This window comes from Anas acuta, chromosome 16 (genome assembly GCF_963932015.1).
Source record: "Anas acuta chromosome 16, bAnaAcu1.1, whole genome shotgun sequence".
NCBI lineage: Eukaryota > Metazoa > Chordata > Aves > Anseriformes > Anatidae > Anas > Anas acuta.
The window spans coordinates 5,154,043-5,172,127 of NC_088994.1; the positions used below are offsets into that span (position 1 = coordinate 5,154,043).

At 55.2% G+C, this 18,085-nt stretch overlaps 1 protein-coding gene across 4 annotated transcripts; it reads right to left on the reverse strand.

Moving 5' to 3' along the window:
• Positions 1-86: 86 nt before the first annotated feature.
• SGK2 (serum/glucocorticoid regulated kinase 2) lies at positions 87-16,508 on the reverse strand. Of its 4 annotated transcripts, XM_068700419.1 has the most exons (15): positions 16,413-16,508; positions 14,269-14,373; positions 9,475-9,544; positions 8,395-8,452; positions 7,893-7,942; positions 7,308-7,365; positions 6,629-6,712; positions 6,199-6,330; positions 5,266-5,378; positions 4,720-4,756; positions 4,072-4,158; positions 2,733-2,828; positions 2,301-2,456; positions 1,820-1,909; positions 87-1,593 (listed from the first exon to the last, which is right to left on the reverse strand). In XM_068700419.1, exons 2-15 carry the CDS (start codon positions 14,303-14,305, stop codon positions 1,438-1,440), a joined length of 1,224 nt encoding a protein of 407 aa, XP_068556520.1. In that variant the 5' UTR covers positions 14,306-14,373; positions 16,413-16,508; the 3' UTR covers positions 87-1,437. The 4 variants fall into 4 exon arrangements, with proteins under 4 accessions (XP_068556520.1, XP_068556519.1, XP_068556522.1 ...); XM_068700418.1 differs by lacking the exons at positions 14,269-14,373; positions 16,413-16,508 and adding an exon at positions 12,734-13,115; XM_068700421.1 differs by lacking the exons at positions 9,475-9,544; positions 16,413-16,508 and having other exon boundaries at positions 14,269-14,372.
• Positions 16,509-18,085: the final 1,577 nt, after the last annotated feature.

Sequence of the window (18,085 nt, forward strand, 5' to 3'; positions counted from 1 at the left end):
CCTCTCCACAGCACCCCCACACCTGCCTTCCTCCTCTCCTCCCACCTCAGCATTTGTTTACAGCAGGCCCAAGAGAGGGAAACACATCAGTGTATGCACTTTAATATAAACCGTGGCATTTTTCTAATGCCTCCAGCATGTACAAGATAGAGGCTGGTAATGTAAATAAAAAAAAAGTCAAGAGTGAGCATTACCCCATTTTTAGAAATGCCCTTATTTATCCATGTGTTGTACATAAGTTACAATTTCTTATCCCCCTCTCTCCTCCCCACAGGAACCCAAGGACTTGGAGAGAAAAAAAAAAGAATAGGAAGTGACATTCAATAAGTACACCAGCATTTAAATTAAGGCAGAATAAATAACTCTTCTACATCTATGATCAACTGTGACAGGCATTTCCAGAGCACCCCAGGAGCACAGAAGCCAGTGTTGTGGGGAGGAGAGAACAGCTCTCCTGGGGGGCTCCAGCACCCCCTGCCCCATGCTCCCTGTGCCCATTTCAGTGTTCATGGTCAAGCACATGCTGTGAAAGGATTCCCACCCTCCGCTTCCCCACCAACTTTTTATTTTGACAAGCAACACAGCCCCTTCTACATCGATTTTTACATACAGCAGCCCAGTCCTGGGTCAGAGGGAGAGCCAGTGGTCATTGGCAAGAACTGGCTCCTGTGAGAGGCTACAGCCCACTTCAGAGTTTACAGATCCGTAAGCCACCGTTGGAGCAATGAAAGATGATCAGTGTCTGAGCCCAGGATGAGGAAATGGCTTCCTTCCACAAGTAGCAGTGCTCATCCCAGCCGCTGTGGCAGCTCTGTTTCTTCAGCAACACCTGCTGAATCCTGCATTTCTGCTCTAGAGCATTAAAATCTAACACACCTCTGCTGCTACCAGATCTTTAATGGCTTAGGTGGCAGATTCACTGAACTACCCCAGTTTAACTCAAGCCTGGCCACCAGTAACCAGACTGCTTGTTCCCCAACCACTCAAATGAGCACTTCCACTTGAAGGGAGCCACTGCTGTAAGTAGGGTGAAGAGTTTCCCTCTGTTATAGGAGAGCAAAGCAGTCATACATAGCTGGGCAGCATTAGTTCCACACACACACAGCTGTGATGTGAATGATGATACATACCTCAACCATAGATACAACCCCAGTGAATACAATTCTGCCAAGTAGTACAAGACACTCGGGAAAAATAATAATAACTGGTGTCCCACTTTCCCTGCCAGGGAAACACACATATAGAGGGAAATCCAAACAGCACAGATTAAGAGCTCTGTTCCATCCCAGCCAGTTAGTGTATTAGTCCCCCTCACCATAAGCCATGAGCAGAGGACAGTGCCATTTCTTTCAAAAAGGAAAAAAAAAAAAAACAAAAAACAAAAAACACATAAAACCCATTCAGTTAAAATCTGGCTTCTTAAAGCCTTTATAAAACTTAGAAGTCCTCTTCAGTTGGTGCATAAGAAAATCCTAAAAAAGCATCTGAGGCACTGGAGCTGCTGGCTGCTAAGTCAGGCGTGTGGGTGATTGAGGCAGAGATCGCTTCTTGGGTGAACTCTGGATCAAAGTGTCGCAGATCAGCTGGACCAGCCTAAGCCAAGGAGCAGAGAGGCACATCATTTTGAGTGATCAGACCCCAACCTCCTACTTGTATTCAATCTAACACAGCCACTCTTCCAGAGTCCCCACCACCACATCTGCAGTGCATAACCTACACTTCAGCATCCCTCAGTGTTGATGTAAGAAAAGTGCCTCAGACTTCACAGGCCCGATTCCTTTTTTATTTAAAGTAGATACAAACAGAAATACCCACTTACCACATTGGGGTTGAATGGAGGGGTAATCCTCTTGTTGTACAAGTCATCCCAGTTTATGGGGCTGAAGAATACGTGGTTCTTTATCTCCAGCTGTATAGAAAGAGGGGAGGGAGCATCAATCTGTAAAACCTTCTCTTCCAGCAACTACCAAATGGTTTCATAGCAGTAAGTTTCGGAAACAATATTTGGAGCTAACATGTCCATGTAGGAGTGATGTAACAAGTCCTTAATGCATAAGGGTCATGGTCCTGTAATCCCTTGAAGGGATGATACCATCACATGTCCTAGCTTGCCACCACACCTGGAACCACAGCATTTCCCTTTGGAAAGGAGTCAACCTCACATGCTCCCTTTTAGGGGGCTGGAAATTGATCAATCTACATAGGAAAAAGCTTTCTAAGGCAGTGCTGTTAACATGAAAGAAACTCAGTAGAAAGGCTTCCTATCCATCCTCCCCTCAGTTATAGGAGAAACCACCTACAAAGTCTGTTTTGGCACCCAGCCTCCTCTTCTGGTCCTTATGGAGAAGTCCCTGGAGGATGTCACAAGCTGCCACGGTCTTGCTTCCTTGGATCTGGAGTGGCTTGTGCAGAATGTTGTCATACATCTGAGACACATCCCGACTGTAAAAAGGTGGCTAAGGTGAAAGAGAAGAGAAGCAGCCAGATAAAACACAGGCATAAGGAACCACAAAGGACAGGTCCAAATGAGCCCCGCAGGGAGAAGATGGAAACCTGCCATCTAGCTGTTGGGTATGGGCAAGGGTATGATTGAACCAGGTCATTTCATTCAGAATTCAGTTGTCCATATCAAGTACCATAGGCACACCAGTCTGATGTCACATCATAAGGCTTGGAAATAAGTTCTTAACTTCTCTACCATGTAGAATAAAATAGACAGCTCCCAAACTTACCAGTCCAAAGAGCATCTCATAGAGGACAGCTCCCAGGCACCACCAGTCTACAGTCCTGTCATACGGCTGCTTCTTTAGCACCTCAGGAGCTAAGTACTGGGGAGAGTCAGGAGTAAATATTGGAGTCAAATTATAAAGGAAGGGCTTTGCCTTCATAAACATACAAACCTGGTTGCAGTTCACATTAGTCAAATGCACTAGGAAGCACACAACTGCACTGCATCTCCTACTAGGCTGTGATAGACTCCATATCCCTTATAATAAGGTGTTTGAAAGGCACCTACCCCTCACAGCCACAAGAGTTTCTCTGGGATGGAGTGCTCCCTTCCTAGGATGGGCTTGTACAAGGACTGCCCATTCACCCCAACTCAACATGTCAGTGCAGGACAGGTTTGCTGGTTACATTTGTAACAGGCTCACATAATTTTGAGAAATGTGCAGTTTTCAGGCCCAGTAGGTTTGTCCAAAGCAGTGACACTACTGACAACCACTGCCCAGGAGCAACAGGCAAGAATTTAAGTGACCTGCAGAACAAGCAGCGTATCAAGCCTGCTCTCATGCATTAGTCCAAGTGCTATCAGGCTCCCTATCTCAGGCAGGAAAAAAACAAATAAAGCTCAGGCAGTCCCACTTGGTTCATGCTGTACTATTGCATAAGTCTGTCCCAACTGTAAACCGAGGTCTGCCACCAGCAATTCCCTGCCCCTTCTACTGAGCTTGAATACCAAAGGGTGTCTTGGTTACAGACCCTTCGAGATACCCAAAGGGCAGCAGGACAGGGATAAAACCTAGAGCAAAGCACTGCCAGAACCCCCAGTTCAGTAAGGAGCAGGAAAAGTTGTCCCCAGCAAGGAGACATTCCCCACAGCCAGATCCGCAACTCAGGACGCGAGATTTCTGCAGCTCCTGGGCACCCAGGACACACAGAAGGGTACAGCAAGGCCTGTGTGTGTCAGTACCAGCGTGTTCCATGTTCTGCAGCTCCGGGTATCTACACGGACAAACAGCCTGCTTGCAGCTGCCACAGGCCAGGCTCCCAGGGTCAAGGTTGTCTCCACAACCACCTGGAGCAGCCCTGGTGCCATTCCAAGAGCAGGGATCCCTGCCCTGATAACGCAGCAAGTTTAAAGTACTAGCCAGCCATTAGAGGTAGAACAGACCCTGCTGAGTAGGAGAGGCCTCATCTCTACTCCAGCTTCGGGCTGACAACCTCAGGAGCCGAGGGCTGGCCAGCTCCCACAGCTCTTGTTTTCAGAGATGCTGAGCAGCCACGGGGTCTTCATGGGACCCAGAAGGCTTTCACCCCGAGATCGCAGGGAAGCTGCAGCACAGGCCGTACCTCAGGAGTGCCACAAAATGTGGAAGTCGTCTCCTCTTGCTCCATTCCTTCTTTGCAGAGTCCAAAGTCTGTCAATACTATATGGCCCTGAGAAGAGAGGAATTTCAGCCCAGCCCACTCTTTCTAAAAAAGAATCAGCATTTCCAAGCACTGGCCTTAACACTGCATCTAATGAATGATCTGGGGCACCAAAATATACATCTCCCCTCCCTCACCTTCTGGGTATCCTACCATGCAAATACCTGAGCCTGTAGAGAAAATACATAAAATAAACCCAGACTTTTCCCCACACAGGTTTCTCTACAACTACATAACTGGGGAGACATTCAGCACTGCTGTGCTTTGACATTGATTTATCCCAGAGCCCGTTTGCATAGGGTCACCACCAGAGAAGCAGTGACTTGCTCCTAGCACCCCAGTCCCAGACCCCACAAGCCAGGTCCTACTCCTGGGTAGGGGCAGAGATCTGTACGCAGCTATGCAGGGAGAATGCTCACTCCCAGCCACAAGATCTGCACAGAAACAGTGGTACACACACACAAAACCCATGCAGTGGAGAAATAGCTTGGCTTGCAAGACTGTAGCCCTCTGTTTATGATCCAAACACTTTTAAAAACAAAAGAGAGGCAGCACAAGAGCTGCACATACCTGGCAATCCAGAAGGATGTTCTCAGGTTTTAAATCCCTGCAAGACAAGAAGGGCTGCTTGAGCAGATTTGGCTAGATGTTCAGAAAAGTCTGACCTGATACAGCACCAGCTGAGAACGGGAGCTACCAAAACTTCACAGTCCATCTCACCAGGACCTTCCCCAAGTGCAACCTCCCATCACTGTTGGATATTAACACACGTTAATGAAAGGCTGCTCTCACCACACAGGGTGAGCTGTGAGCCTGTACTTCTGTGTATTCATGTAGAAGCTGTCACTGAGTTTCTTACTCAGGTGTGTTGTAGATCTTCTCACCCAACCATCTTCTCTCCTCCCCGCTATTGCTCTAGAAGTGTTTACTGCCAGCAGGCCCCATGCAGTCAGCACACCTCTTGCAGGGTAAAACACCAGCAGTTCACCTTTTTGTCCGATAAGGAACTTTGGCTACCCCGGTCCTGGTGTTTGCACAGTTCCCCAAGACCACCTTTCCCCCTGCAGCCCTGCACTCAGCCTGGCAGGCTGTCCCCAGCAGGGGCATGCGCCTCACCTGTAGATGATGTTTAAGGAATGCAGGTACCCAATTGCGCTGGCAACTTCTGCAGCATAGAATCGTGCCCGGGGCTCACGGAAGCAGCGCTCTCTTTGCAAGTGGAAGAAGAGCTAAGAAACAGATGAGAGGGTTGATCATGTCTTCTCTAGAAGGTGGAGGGTATCTGGAGCAAGCCTGGAAGCCAGCTGCTCAAGTGAAAACTGATTTGCAGCAAGTGGCACATGAACAGCACCAAATAAGCCCAAATCTTGCAGCCTTATTTAGCTCTCTAAGCACCTTTCCAGAAACTGCTTCATTTGCCCTCTTCTATCACCATCTCAATTTGCCCCAAACCTGGCCATCTCCTGGCCTAGTTCAGACTCTTTGCTTGCTACAAAGCCTGTTACAGCTGTACTGGGGCCCATGAGGAGTGGTACCCATGCAGAGCTGAACAACCCAGAGACCCCTATATGGATTAGGACCCCCTATATAAACAAAACATCCATGTTAGTAGCATCTCCCAGCCAGTTTCTGGCAGCACAGAAAGAGGCAGCTGAGGAGAGCAGCTGTTGCAGGTCAGAAAGCCGAGCCTGACATGGTGCAGTGGCATCACCTAAGCACAAGACTGGGGTCTAGAGCTGGGCCACAAGTGGGTTTTCCATGAAAAATCACCAACATCAGCATTTCCCATGTTCTCCAGGGGATATTAAAGTGCCCCTAACACTTTTCTCAGCATCCTTGCCATGAAAGTTAGCTGGCACAAGTCCTATTCATCAACATCTTCACTTAGCTGGTAAGTGAGGTAAGTTGCACTGCTCCTAGCTGGTGCTTTCCAGCAAAGTAATGTTATGCTTCAACATCATTATCTTCTGACAAGAAACAGCTTTAGGCAGTAAAGCAGAATGCCTGGGAAGGACCAAACAGAAGATTAAAAATAAAGCTTGTACTCACCTCCCCCCCATTTACATAGTCAAGGACAAAATAAAGCTTCTCCGAGGTCTGGAAGGAGTAATGGAGTCCCACAAGGAAGGGGTGCTTGACATTTTTCAGGAGCACATTGCGTTCTGCCATGATGTGGTTTTGCTAGCAAAAAGCACGCAAGGCATTAGGTTTTCAGGCAAAACTCCAATCCAGCCTGCTGCACAGGCTCACCCCTGTTTTGAAAGGAGCTGAGAGCCCTATGGATCACCTCCAGCCCCAGGAAGGAAGCACTCTGCTCTCAGCTGGATTCATCTCACTCCTTTCTCCATATTTCCATGGCACAGAGAACTCCAAGGTTAACATGTGAGCTGTCTACATGAATACTTGCTTCGATCACATTACCAGGATTGCTCACACACTGACCACTGCCAGGGGAAGCAGCTGGGGGTCGCAGACATACCTCCTTTTTCTTCAGGATGGTCTTCTTATGCAAGACTTTCACAGCATAAAAAGTCCCATCACACTTGCGTTTGGCCAGGAGAACCTGGAACAGAGTCACGGACACAGGTTTGAGTCTCACCTTCTGCCACTGTTAGTGTGTCCTCACCAGCTGAACACTTGCCAGTGATTATACCAAGACTAGGAATTTGGAGGGTCAGGTACAAAGGTTTAAAGCCCAGGCACTAGCCCACTGGCTCCCCACACTCAGGACTTTCACATTGCCAGGAAGAGGTACGCAGCATCCCTGAATGTCTCTTACACACCCAAAGGAAAGTGGTTTAGGAGCATTCATAGAGACTCATTTAAAGATGATCATTACCATTTTACAAAGCACGGCTTCAGCTAAGCATCCTCTATTAACTGAAAGCATCTGAGACTTTAAAAACAAGAAGTACTGCTTGTCACCATCACCACCTTGAGCATGAACCCCCCCATGCTTCTTCCTAGAGAGATGGCAGGACAGCTCCAAGTACGAATGGACAAAGAAAGCCTCCCTCAGGTCCCATCTGGTCCCAGTCCCACTCTGAACATGGCCATGTTCCTCAGGAGAGGGGCAAGTGAAGAGCAAATTCCCTCAGCTAGGACATCTCCCAGGCTGCCTGCAGAGCACTCCAGCCCACCGGCACAAGCCCACTTACCTTCCCAAAGCTTCCTTTGCCAATAACCTTCAGGAAGTCAAAGTCTGTTGGCTTGGCACTGTTGAGCAAGAGCGAAGCAAGTTAATGTTTCTGGGAGAAAAAACATGCAACAGCAACGCTTCTGTGGGAGCAGTGGTCCTTCTGGGAATCAGGAGCTTTTGTGAAAGGGATTAAAGGGCACTGGGCAGGTGATCCTCACCGCCAGCCAGCTGGGGATTCACACCGCCTATGCGAGCGTGCTGAGAAAAGGACAAGGAACCCTCAGCAACCCACCCGCTAAGACAGTTTATCCCCGTTTGTAGTGAGAAAGTTAGTGGGGGAGCAAACAGGAATAAGAAAAGTCTTCCCCTCAGAAGAGAGGGGTGGGACAGAGAGCTGCAGGACAGTTGTAGGACAAGGATGAGCTGCAGCTGGGTGTCTGGGAAGGCAGCACGGTGTTACCCGCTGGGTTAAAGGCTGAGTTAACGCAGTTGCTCGGCCCTTCGTGACCACCACCCACCCGAGGCACAGGAGCTGACTGCTTCCCCCTGCCAGATCTCTTCACAGCAAGCTCCGCACCCTACCTGGCTCCTGCAGGGAGCTTACTTGGGGTTAGCTGAAGGTCCCAGGTTGATGTTGTCAGCTGGCGTTGGAGGCTGGAGAGGAGGACAGCGGTGTTGGGTATTAGCCACAAGGAGCACGCCGCTGGTTGTGCTTGCCTGGCCTCAGCACAGCATCCACCCCCCACCCCAAGGGACACCCATCAGTGAGAGGTGGGATGGGTGCTTTGGTAAACTGAGGGGAAAGGGAGGACAGAACTATGCACTACAGCAATATCACGGCCTCCCTCTTCCAGCAAGGAGTTCAGGACCTACGCAGACACGCACATAGCCTTCCTCTTCTCCCCAGACTCTAGGAGCATTGCACCTGTCCCGAAATCTGTGTAGGACCTCTTCTACTTTTTCTCCACCCAGGTTCACCCACATGGACAAGATAGGACTAGACCTCCCAGCAGGCTGACACAGGCTGTTCTCCTTGCCTCTCCCACAGGGCCAGCCCCTCTTCACCCCAGTGAGGATGCCTCGCCAGCCCAGACCCAGGATCTCACCTGAGCGCTGGTGTCTGGGCTCCGGGAACGATCCATTAAAAAAGCAACTCGTTCAGCACTGGGGAAGAGAAGAGCAAGGAAGTATTGACAACAAAAACTTTTTAAAAAAAGCAGCTTCCCACCATTAACCTACCAAGGACCAGTGCACGCTCTCCCCATCAGAGAAGCCCCCAGATGTGCTCCCCAAATATCCCCCCAGCAGCACTGCTGCGCCCCCATGGGTAGGGGCCCGCCAACAGGAGGTGGGGGAGAAAAACTTCCTGGGTGCACAGGGGTTCAAACAAACACAGCCATCCCAAACACCATGCTGAGGGCACTGATACATGAAGCCCAGCAGAGCCCCAGCAGCACAGGACGAGGGCTGGACGGGGCTGCAGCCCTCTAGGCAGGACCAGACCCACCCCGAGCAGTGCCCCAGGCACCAACCCCACTGAGCAGGGATGCTGCAGCCCCCAACCCCACAGCCCAGGCTCCCACGCAGGGCAGCTTTGGGGCTGTCAAATTGCAGGGCAGAGGGGCTGGGGCCTCAGCAGCACTTGTTGGCTCAGACCTGCCCCACGTGAGCAGCACTGGGTCCTGCCATCCCAGCAATTCCCCATGGATTTAAGGTTTCCCCTACAGCCCTTGCAAAAACCAGGATTAAACAGATGTCAGAGAGAGAGGGGAGGAGAAGAGCTCTGTCCCCTTCTCCCTGCCCCAGAGAGCTTTGTCCATCCCCCCGAGTCCCCACCAACCTCCAAAACCCCACAGAGAGGCCCTGTAGGCTCCTATCCCCCTGTGCCTCAGCCTCCCTGGTACAAAAGGGGCCCTGAAGACCCCGGCAGCCCCCCAGGGTCTCACCTGCGAGCAATGCCCCTCACTACCCCCACACACAGATCCACGGCCATCCCAGAGCCCCCCGGCCCTGCGGCAGGGGGGACACGGCCGGAGATGCCGGGTGGCAGCGGGTGCTGGCGGCCGCCCCAGGGACAGCCCACATCTGGCCCGTGCCAGCCAGCTCCATCCACCGCCGGGCTGGGCAGCGTGGGGCTGGGCTTTTAAAGGGCTCTCAGCCCCTGGCTGGGGGGCTTCAGTACTCACTACGAGCAGAGCCTGGAGCCGGACGCCTTGATGGTTTGTCCTATCCTCTCGCGGCCGTGCCTGATAAGTTCTGCGGGGAAAGTTGGAGAAGCGGAGCCGGTCAGCCGGCGGCGCGAGCGCACAGAGGCACGTTTGTTCTGCACTGACCTTGCTCCTCTCTCCACAGCCACCCTCCTCCCCCTTCCACCCACATTCCGAAATACCCAGGGAGTTATAGGAACCAGGACGGCTCCCCTCCCGCCCCCACCACCTGGAGCCCTCGGTAGGGCAGGAGCCCCGCTGCAGGCACCCTCTGCCAGGGCAGGGAGGGGACCCGGGCTCCAGCACTGCCACCAAACCTCCGCCAGGCACCCCGAGTCCCCAGGAGGGACAAGGGGAGCGCTCACAAGGACGATGCTGTGCTGGGCGACGTCACACGCTTGGCACATCCACTGCCCCTTTCATTCAGGACCGGGTAATTGGGGATGTGAATGAGACCTTTCAGGGCCCCGCAGGAGGTGAGCCAGCACACACACCATGATGAGCAGCCCAAGGACACGCAGCCAGAGCCAGCACCGGGATTCCCACTGAGGAGCATCCCCACGGGCTGCTGCCACCACCCCTCATCATCACCTCCGAGGAAGAGCCAAGCCCCGAGCCCACCACACGGAGAGAGTGGAACAGCCTCAGGAGCACAACCTGAGCCGGGGAGCTCCTTGTTTTGGTTAGCAGGAGATAGCAGAAATATTCAAAGGCTTGTTTGCACTCCGGCTCAGCCCTAGTTTTGATTCTAGAGGGAAGGAAAGATCCAAAACATTCACAGAAACACAGGCTTCTCCAGCAGCACAGGACTGGTGAGGAACCAGCCGGGCTGCAGCTTCGGAGTTTCTGAGCGAGCAGGGAAAGCCGGGATGTGAAGAAAAACACAGCAGCCCTTCAGCTTCCCTCAGCTTGGTCACTGGCACACTGACCTTGCCTGATACCTCACCCCGCAGCAGCTGCAAGGGCACCCCCGGAGGGACAGCACCCAGACAGGCCAAGCCCCATCCCCTCCCACCGGGCAGAGTCCTCCTTTCCCTGGCCGTCTGCCTGGATCACCGAGATCTGCTGAAGGTCACCCAAGCCGGGGGCTGCATCTGTCCCCCAGACCTGTCCCACGCTGCAGGGCAGGCTGCCAGCTCCCACAGCACAGGGGCGAGCTGACCCAAGGCTCAGTGCCGGGCAGGGGGCGAGCAGCACACACGGGGACCGAGCCCCCAGCTGCAAAGGGCAGCAGGCAGGGGGTGATGCAGCGAGCTCTCCCAGCCCCTGTGTTAAGCAGCCCAGCCAAGCCCACGCAGCTCAGCTCTTCGCTCCTGGCGTGTGCCCGCAGCTCTAGCAGCTGATGCAGCCTGTTCTCGCCAGATCTGAACCCCCACAAGCCTGTTTTTAGACCCAGATTCAGCTCAGACACCACTCTGATCTCAGATTCGGGGAGGAAAGGTGCTCCTTTCAGGCGCAGGTGCACAGTTTGCAGCCTGGGCGTCCTGGAGAGCACGTGGGCAAGCCCTGGGAACACATCCACTCACCTCGGAGGCTCCTCCTGGCAGTGCAGGATGCAGGACAAAGCCCCCAGCTGCCCGAGGGGCTCGGACAGCACTGCTCTAGCCAGGTCTCCAGGACCACAGCGAGGCAGAAGCATTTCTGCTAACAACAGCCGGGAGCTCTGCTGGGGCCACAGCCCCGCGCCCTCCCCTCCCCGGGCTGCTCCTTTGCTGCCCAGGGTCAGCAGGGGCTTGTGGAGCACCTCCAGCTGCAGCACCCTCCAACCAGGCTGTTTCATGAAGTGTCTGCTCTGAGACAAGAGCCTCTCTCTGCATGGAGGCACAAGGCACAGCTTAGGACACCGATACCCCCATCCTGCAGCACCTTCAGCTCAGGCTCTGAGCCTCCTTCCCCAGCCTGAGCCTACCTGCAGAGCCAGGCTGGCTTAAGCCTCCCGAGCAGGCAGAAGCCAGGCAGGCTTTTCCTTATCACTAACAAATCCTACTCCCCCCGAAGCACAGAGATTCTCCAAGCGCACACATGCAGAACAACAGAGGCAGAACTAGGTCAGGAAAACACACCAAGCTCGTGGTTATCCATGCCCGGCTGCACCCCTCGGTGTGCCTGCTGGGGCGCAGGGATGCTCCAGGCACGGCCAGGGCCACTGACAACCTCAGCAAGCAAGTCTTTAGGAGTTTCACAGCACAATGCGACTCTTATACCCCAGAAACACGAACTGCTGCCCCCCACATCCCCTCCTCGCAGGGCTTCACCCCAACACACCGCCCAGGGTGACCCCAGCAGCAGCCACACCGCAGAGCTGCTACTTACAAGCCGGAGCAGTTACCGCAGCTCAGTCTCCCCCCAGGAGCATCCCTCGGTACCGTACGCTTCCTTCCCAGCACGGCAGGAGCAGCTCCCTGTTCCTCCAACAGTTCTGCCAGCGGTGACCCACATTCCCATGCCAGCCCAGCGATATTTGCTACAAACACATCACTAACGCAACGCGCACCTCGCCGAGCAGCAACCTCACAGACTCGTCATGTGCGGGCTGCCTCCCACCCTCCTCCTGATGTCAGCGCTCCCCACCTAACCTAGATTGCAAACCCCCCCCCCCCGAAATGAGCTCCTCGTCCTCTCCCGTGCCGGGAGTGCCAGCAGTTGAGGCAGGGCAGCAGGATGGAAGGGGTTTGGGGTTGCAGGGGAGCACCTAGGGCAGCCAGCAGCTCCCAGCCTCCGTGCACAGCATGGGGGGGATGCCCCAGTTTCAGCTCGGAGAAGGAGCACAGGGGGAGGTGGGAGAGGAGGACTTCTGCAAACACATGCTCCTGCTGGCAGAGAAAGTGCTCAGGCTTTCCCTGAGCTAAGGGAGAGCTCCAGGCCTGCGCTGAGCTCCACCTTCATTCCCACTGATACACCACAGAAAGCCCAGGAAGAGGTTAGGAAGGACTTTAAGAGCTTCTGCACCCGGGGAAGCTTCCCAAGCTGGCCCTGCAGAGCTCCCAGCTCACCCAGCTTTCTCCCGGGGACCCCATCCCCTGCACCCAAGGGGCACCGCAGAGCAGCCCCAGCCCTGAGCAGGCTGGAGCCCACACAGAGCCCTCTGGGTTTTTGGGGAAGAGCTGCATGCAAACCTGGAAAGACATTTGTAGATCTGGAAAGCTGTTTGTAAGCCTGGAAAAACAGCAGGTGGCTAAACCTTGCAGCACTGTGCACAGAAATAAAAACCCAGGAGAACAAAGCCTCAAACACACACCTGGGAGCGCATCTACCAGCAGAAGCCGTGTCGGGAAGCACTGGAAGCAGCCCACAGCAGATGAACACAGACACCCCTCGCTCCCTGTCCTCATCCCCCGCTGCCAGCAGCTGCCCCACCAGCCCAGCAGCTCCAGGCTTCCTCCAAAACCCCAGCAGGGAGCAGCTTTGCCTCCTGCACTGCTGCATGGACACCAGCACCTCCACCTCCTCTGGGTGCTCATGCTGGCTCCCTACAGCCCTTTCAGGAGAGCAGGAGGAACTGATCAGCAGCTGATGTGGCAAGGCACCTGCTGGATATACCCAGGGACTGGGAACGCAGCTGGGGCCAATGGGGTTGGGTGGGGAGGGAGGGGTGGGCTGGAGCCATTTGCATCCTAGCAGGCACTTTGGGTGGGTCAGAAAATTTTCCTGCACGTTTTAGGAAGCTGCCCATTTGTCTGCAGTCACGTGCCTTGGAGGACGGTAGAAACTGCCCTTTGGTTCGGCTCAAGCCCAGAGATGCTCCTTCCAGGGGCCTGGGGAGGTGACAGCAGGGCAGCAGGGTCGCTGCTTTGCAGCTGCGTTAAACACAACCACAAACACACGTGGAGAGGAAAAGCAGGTGTCTGTGCATGCCAGGAGGCGTGCAGTCATTCACCACAGCAGAGACTAAGCTCTGAGCAAAGGGAGATGTAGTAGAAGAGCTGGTGTCTCCTCTCTCTCATCATTAAAAATAAAGCAGTCTCTTTCTGCTGCTGTTGTCATTTCCTATAAAATCTCCTGCCCGTGGCTGCAGCAGGAGGAAAGGCAGCCCCGGCTGCGGGGTCTGCCTGGCTCTGTGCGGGGCTGGTGAGGTGCTGGGGGCTGCAAACCACAGCGGCTGGGAGCAAAAAGCCACCCGAGAGAGGGGCAGCAGCAGGCGGCTGGGAATGCTGTTCTGTCTCAGGTCAAAGCCCGATGGCTTTGCTCAGCCACCGTCCTCAAGCTGTTAGCATATCGCTTTTAAAAATATCTCATTATGTTCTTAATGGAGGAATGTTGTTTTTTTCCCCTATATTTCCTGCCTCTGCTTGCACTGAAATGCTCACGTTTCAGCAATTTTTCAGCAGCTAATTGTTATTTGCAAATCAATATCTAATTTTTTTTCTTTTCAATAAAATTCTTGGCATTATGGTCAAAATCTACTTGACCGTGTTTTCTACAGAGAAGCATATTTAGTTAAAATGTTTTCACAGAATGGGTTGGGTTGGAAGGACCCCAGCCCCAGCTGCCCCCAGCCCCACCCAGCCTGGCCTTGGGCACCCCCAGCTCCTCGGGGCAGCCTGGGCCAGGGCCTCGCCGCCCTCAGAGGGAAGAATTTCCTCCTTAATTTTTGCAGCCAAGGAAGAGAGAGCGGGAGCATCCTGGAAGGAAAAGTTTCACCAGCTGGAAGACAAAATCCCCAAGGAGGAGTGCTGCCAGCACTGGCAGCCGGTCCCGATAGGAAAGCTGCCCTTGGGCTGTGCCCCCAACTCTGTCCCTCTGGCCCCTCCGCCTGCCCCCAGAGGTGGTTACCCTTCGTCTTCCCCAGGGCGGTGGAGGAAGGCTCCATCCAGCGGAGATAAAGGCAGCCGAAACCGTCCCCAGTCCCACACTGGGCGTCCTCGGGCAGCGCGGCTCCTGTGCAAAGGCGAAGGGCGCACGGTGAGAGGAGAAAGGGGCAGGAGGGAGAGCTGGGGGGCTGCTGCCTGCAGGAGCTGCAGGGCACGGTGTTATACAGGCAGACATCCCTACAGGGGACCAGGAACGGGTTTGTCCCACTCCCCACCCAGCACCCTCAGGCTCAGGGGACGCAGACCCCTTCCCCTGCAAGCCGTGTCCCCACGTGCCAGCCATCCTCCCGGTGTACCTGCTCAGGAACTCGGCTCTTTAATGATTAACCCACGTCTGCAATTAGGTATTTGCCAGCGGATTTCTATGGCAGCACAAGGGGGATGCCCTTCAAGGGATGACCCCCGCTTTCTCTCTCTTTCTCTCACACACATTCCATTTCAGAATGTTTTACGCAGCTGTTTTGTCGGGATTGTGTATGGTTAAGATAGGGCGTGCTATCTTCATCTCCCTATCAGGCAATATCCATAACCATAACCATAAACGTGTCACTGCCAGGGGACCCGAGCCGGCAGAATTGCTGGGAAAGTCCAGGCAGGGACAGACACATTTCTGCAGAGAGCACCGAGAAGTCACCCTCGCCCTGCAGCCAAAGGTGACCTGAGGTGCCCGAGGAGCCACCTGGGGGGTGTTCGGCCACCCGGTTATCCATGCCCTGGTGGAGTTGTGGAATGGGGAAGGATGGGGATAGGGTCAGATAGGAATAGGGACAGGATCTGAAAGGATTTAAAAGGTCTGAGCCTGTTTCCTCTTCTAACGGGACTCCGTGCTGACTGCCTAGCCTTTTGGTGATCAGGTTCTCTAAAATCTTTTTTTCCCCCTACCTTTTTCTTTTAGCTTCATAAAGGCAGGGCTCTGCCCCAGGCATTGCCCTTGGTTTTGGCCAGGAGTCCCTCCTGGCGGGTCCCATGTTGCAAGAGCCAAGGGGAGAGCACTTGGGATCTGGTTTTTATCCCAAAAGACAGCTAAATGGGCTTTAGCATCCTGGAGGCCATAACCCCCTGATAGGATTATTGCCACTGAACTACTCAGCTGGGACATTCTTGCTCCCAAGCTTTGGCCCCAAGCACAGCCTCAGGACCGGGGCAGGTGCAGCTCCCTGCGCTGCCCTCTCCTCCCAGCGCTGCCCCAGGACATGCTCAGTCTGTAGGGCTGAGGCTTTCCTTACAAAATAATATCTGGCTTTTAGGGATGAGGGTGTCTTTGCCCCGCAGCACACCCCCCGAAGCCAGCCTGGCCTGCCCAGGGCCGCCACCAGCTCGGGGCAGCGTGTCACCGGGGACAAGGGCAGGGCTGCAGTTTCCCGGCCGGATCGAGCAGGGTTTAGCAGCCAGGAGTCAGCTCCCGGAGCCACACTGACCCCAAACCGGCCCCTCTCTGCTGGCACTGCTGTGGCTTTGTAAGCAAGGGGTATGAGGGCTCACAGCTCCCCAAAACTACCCCCCAAACCCATCCTGCCCATGAGGGGACTGGAGGCTGCCCCCTTGGAGAGGTGCTGGGCACAGCGACCCAGAGCCTCGCGGGGCCCAAACCCCATTTATGTGCCTGTGCCCCTGGTACTGGAGCTGCCTGAGCCTCCTGTCCTGCTGCAGGCGGTGTGGGGACGCTCAGTTCCCCGCTGAGCTGCTGAGCTGCCCGCTCCAGAAGCTGGACAGGGCCTAAAAACACCCGGGGCTGCTCCCTGCAGGGCCAGGAGCGAGCTGGCAGGGGGCTGTGGGGGCAGCAGCGCTGGAGGCTCCTTCCCACCCTGTCCCACCATGTCCCTGCCCTGGGACAGGCACATTTAAAGCAAGAAGCCTTCCAGCAGCACTGTGCTCCTCTCTGGAGTTGCTGGGATTCTCCCACAGCTGGAAAATGAGCCCGGTTTAGGAAACGTGAGCCCTCTGCTTCCAGCTGCTGCCCCGGGGCCACAGCCCCTGTGCCCACTGACTTGGTGTCCAGCAGTGGGGCCGACCCCTTCCCAAAACCTCTGCTTCTCCCTGAGTGTCTCGAGCCCTGGTGAAAAGAAGGGAAAGCCACGGAGGAAGGAGAAAGGAGCCCGGTGTTACCTGCAGGGAGTGCGGAGCAGGAGTCCTGGCACGGGGCGGCAGCAGCTGCAGAAGGCAGCTCTCGCCTCCCTCCCTCCCCTTGTTTTTGTTTTGGCGATTCGGTCTGAAGGTCGAAGGAGAAATCTGCAGGAGTGGCCTGCGGTAGGAAGTAAATGATTACCCGGCCACGAGGGGACGAGGGGACGGAGGAACCGGGAGCCGGGTGGGAGAGGAAATTCCCTCCCTGGGGGATTAGAGGGCAGCTCGCCCCTGGGAAAGTGCGAAAGGTGAGAGCAAGGTGCTCCTGGCCGCAGGCTGTGCCGGGTCACAGCGAGCCGTGTGTCACCTCTGCGAGGCCAGCAGCAGCACCAGGGGCCTGGGACACCCCCTGGGCACGGGCAGGACCCGCTGCTGGTGCTCCAGCAGCACACGGGGCTTGGCAGGAGCACAGCGAGGTGGAGCCGCCCTGGAGCCTCATCCCCATCGGGCAGGGACAAGACAGGGACAGGGACAGGACGGGGACATCCCTCTGGACAGGAGATCCGAGCCAAAAAATGAAATCACAGCTATTGCCCTCTATCCAGCCTTCCCCCATTCACTCCGCGTCCTTCTCCCTTTCCCTCTGTGGGTGCCTGGCACTGGGATGTCCCCAGAGGGGTCACCACATCCCTGGCTGGGCACCTAAGTAAGGCTCTGCAGCTGGGCACACTGGTGGAGTCACTGCTGGCCACTGGTGGAGCTCCAGCTCCTCACCCGAAATGCCAAAGCAGCCTGACAAATGTGCTTCGAAGCTGGAGGTTCAGGGGGTCAGGACAGTGCAGGAGAGGTCACCGAGTCCATGTGAGGGGACACGCAGGGCCACAGGTGTCTCTTGCATGCTCCAGCACCAAAAGCAGCTTGTGGCGAGGAGCAGGGGAAGCTCTCACACCTCCCCAGCTCCTGCTGATGTTTCTGCCTGGTGGCACGGCTGCGAGGACAAGGGGATTTGACATTGCCCTCGTGTCATGGGGAACTATCCCAAAGAGAGGTCCCCGTTGTGCTTGAGGAGCTGTGGAGACACGGAGTGATGAGGAAATGCTCCCTCCGGGTGCCGAGAGGCCTTTGTTTCATTCCTTCTCAGAGCGAGAAGGCTCAGAGGGCTGCTGCAGCACACGGCCGGGAGCTGTGGGTCTGCAGACAGAAGCCACTCGGAGCAGTTTGTACGTCCCCATCCTGACACTTTCGCAGGTAATTCCTGCTTTCAACCTGCTGCTATTTTGGGCTGTGCTTTGCTCACCCCGCCGCATCCCCTGCGTAAAGCTGCACGTCCCCAGCAAGCCCGGCTGCAGGGGAGCTCCCCCAGCACCAGCAGAGCACCGAACGCCTGCTGCAGCGGGCTGGGGGCTGCCCGTGGGGGCAAACCCAGTCTGATGGACACACCAGCAGCCACGGCACGGTGAGAGGACAGACCCTGGCTCGTTTTTCCCCAAACTCATCGCACATCAGCCCTGAGTGTGCAGCAGCACCCGGCAGGGAGATGGAGGAAGGTGCCTGAACCGACAGCGAGACAAAGCCTGTGGAGACTGGGAATAATCCCCGCGCTCCTGCAGCTGGAAGCTGCGGCGAGGTAGAGGCTGGGTGGGATCCCCCTGGGACCCTTATGGCCTGGCGGTGCCTCTGTCAGGCAGGGCTCGGGGTTTGGGGTGCCCCTTTGG

Excerpts from the sequence above, each read along its gene's own strand:
- SGK2 (XM_068700418.1), bottom strand. The coding sequence starts at position 12,956 with ATGAGCACCCAGAGGAGGTGGAGGTGCTGGTGTCCATGCAGCAGTGCA. Across the intron at positions 5,379-6,198 it reads ACTATGTAAATGGGGGGGAG|CTCTTCTTCCACTTGCAAAG; the intron begins GTGAGTACAAGC and ends TCTGTTTCTTAG. Across the intron at positions 1,594-1,819 it reads CTCCATTCAACCCCAATGTG|GCTGGTCCAGCTGATCTGCG; the intron begins GTAAGTGGGTAT and ends TCCTTGGCTTAG.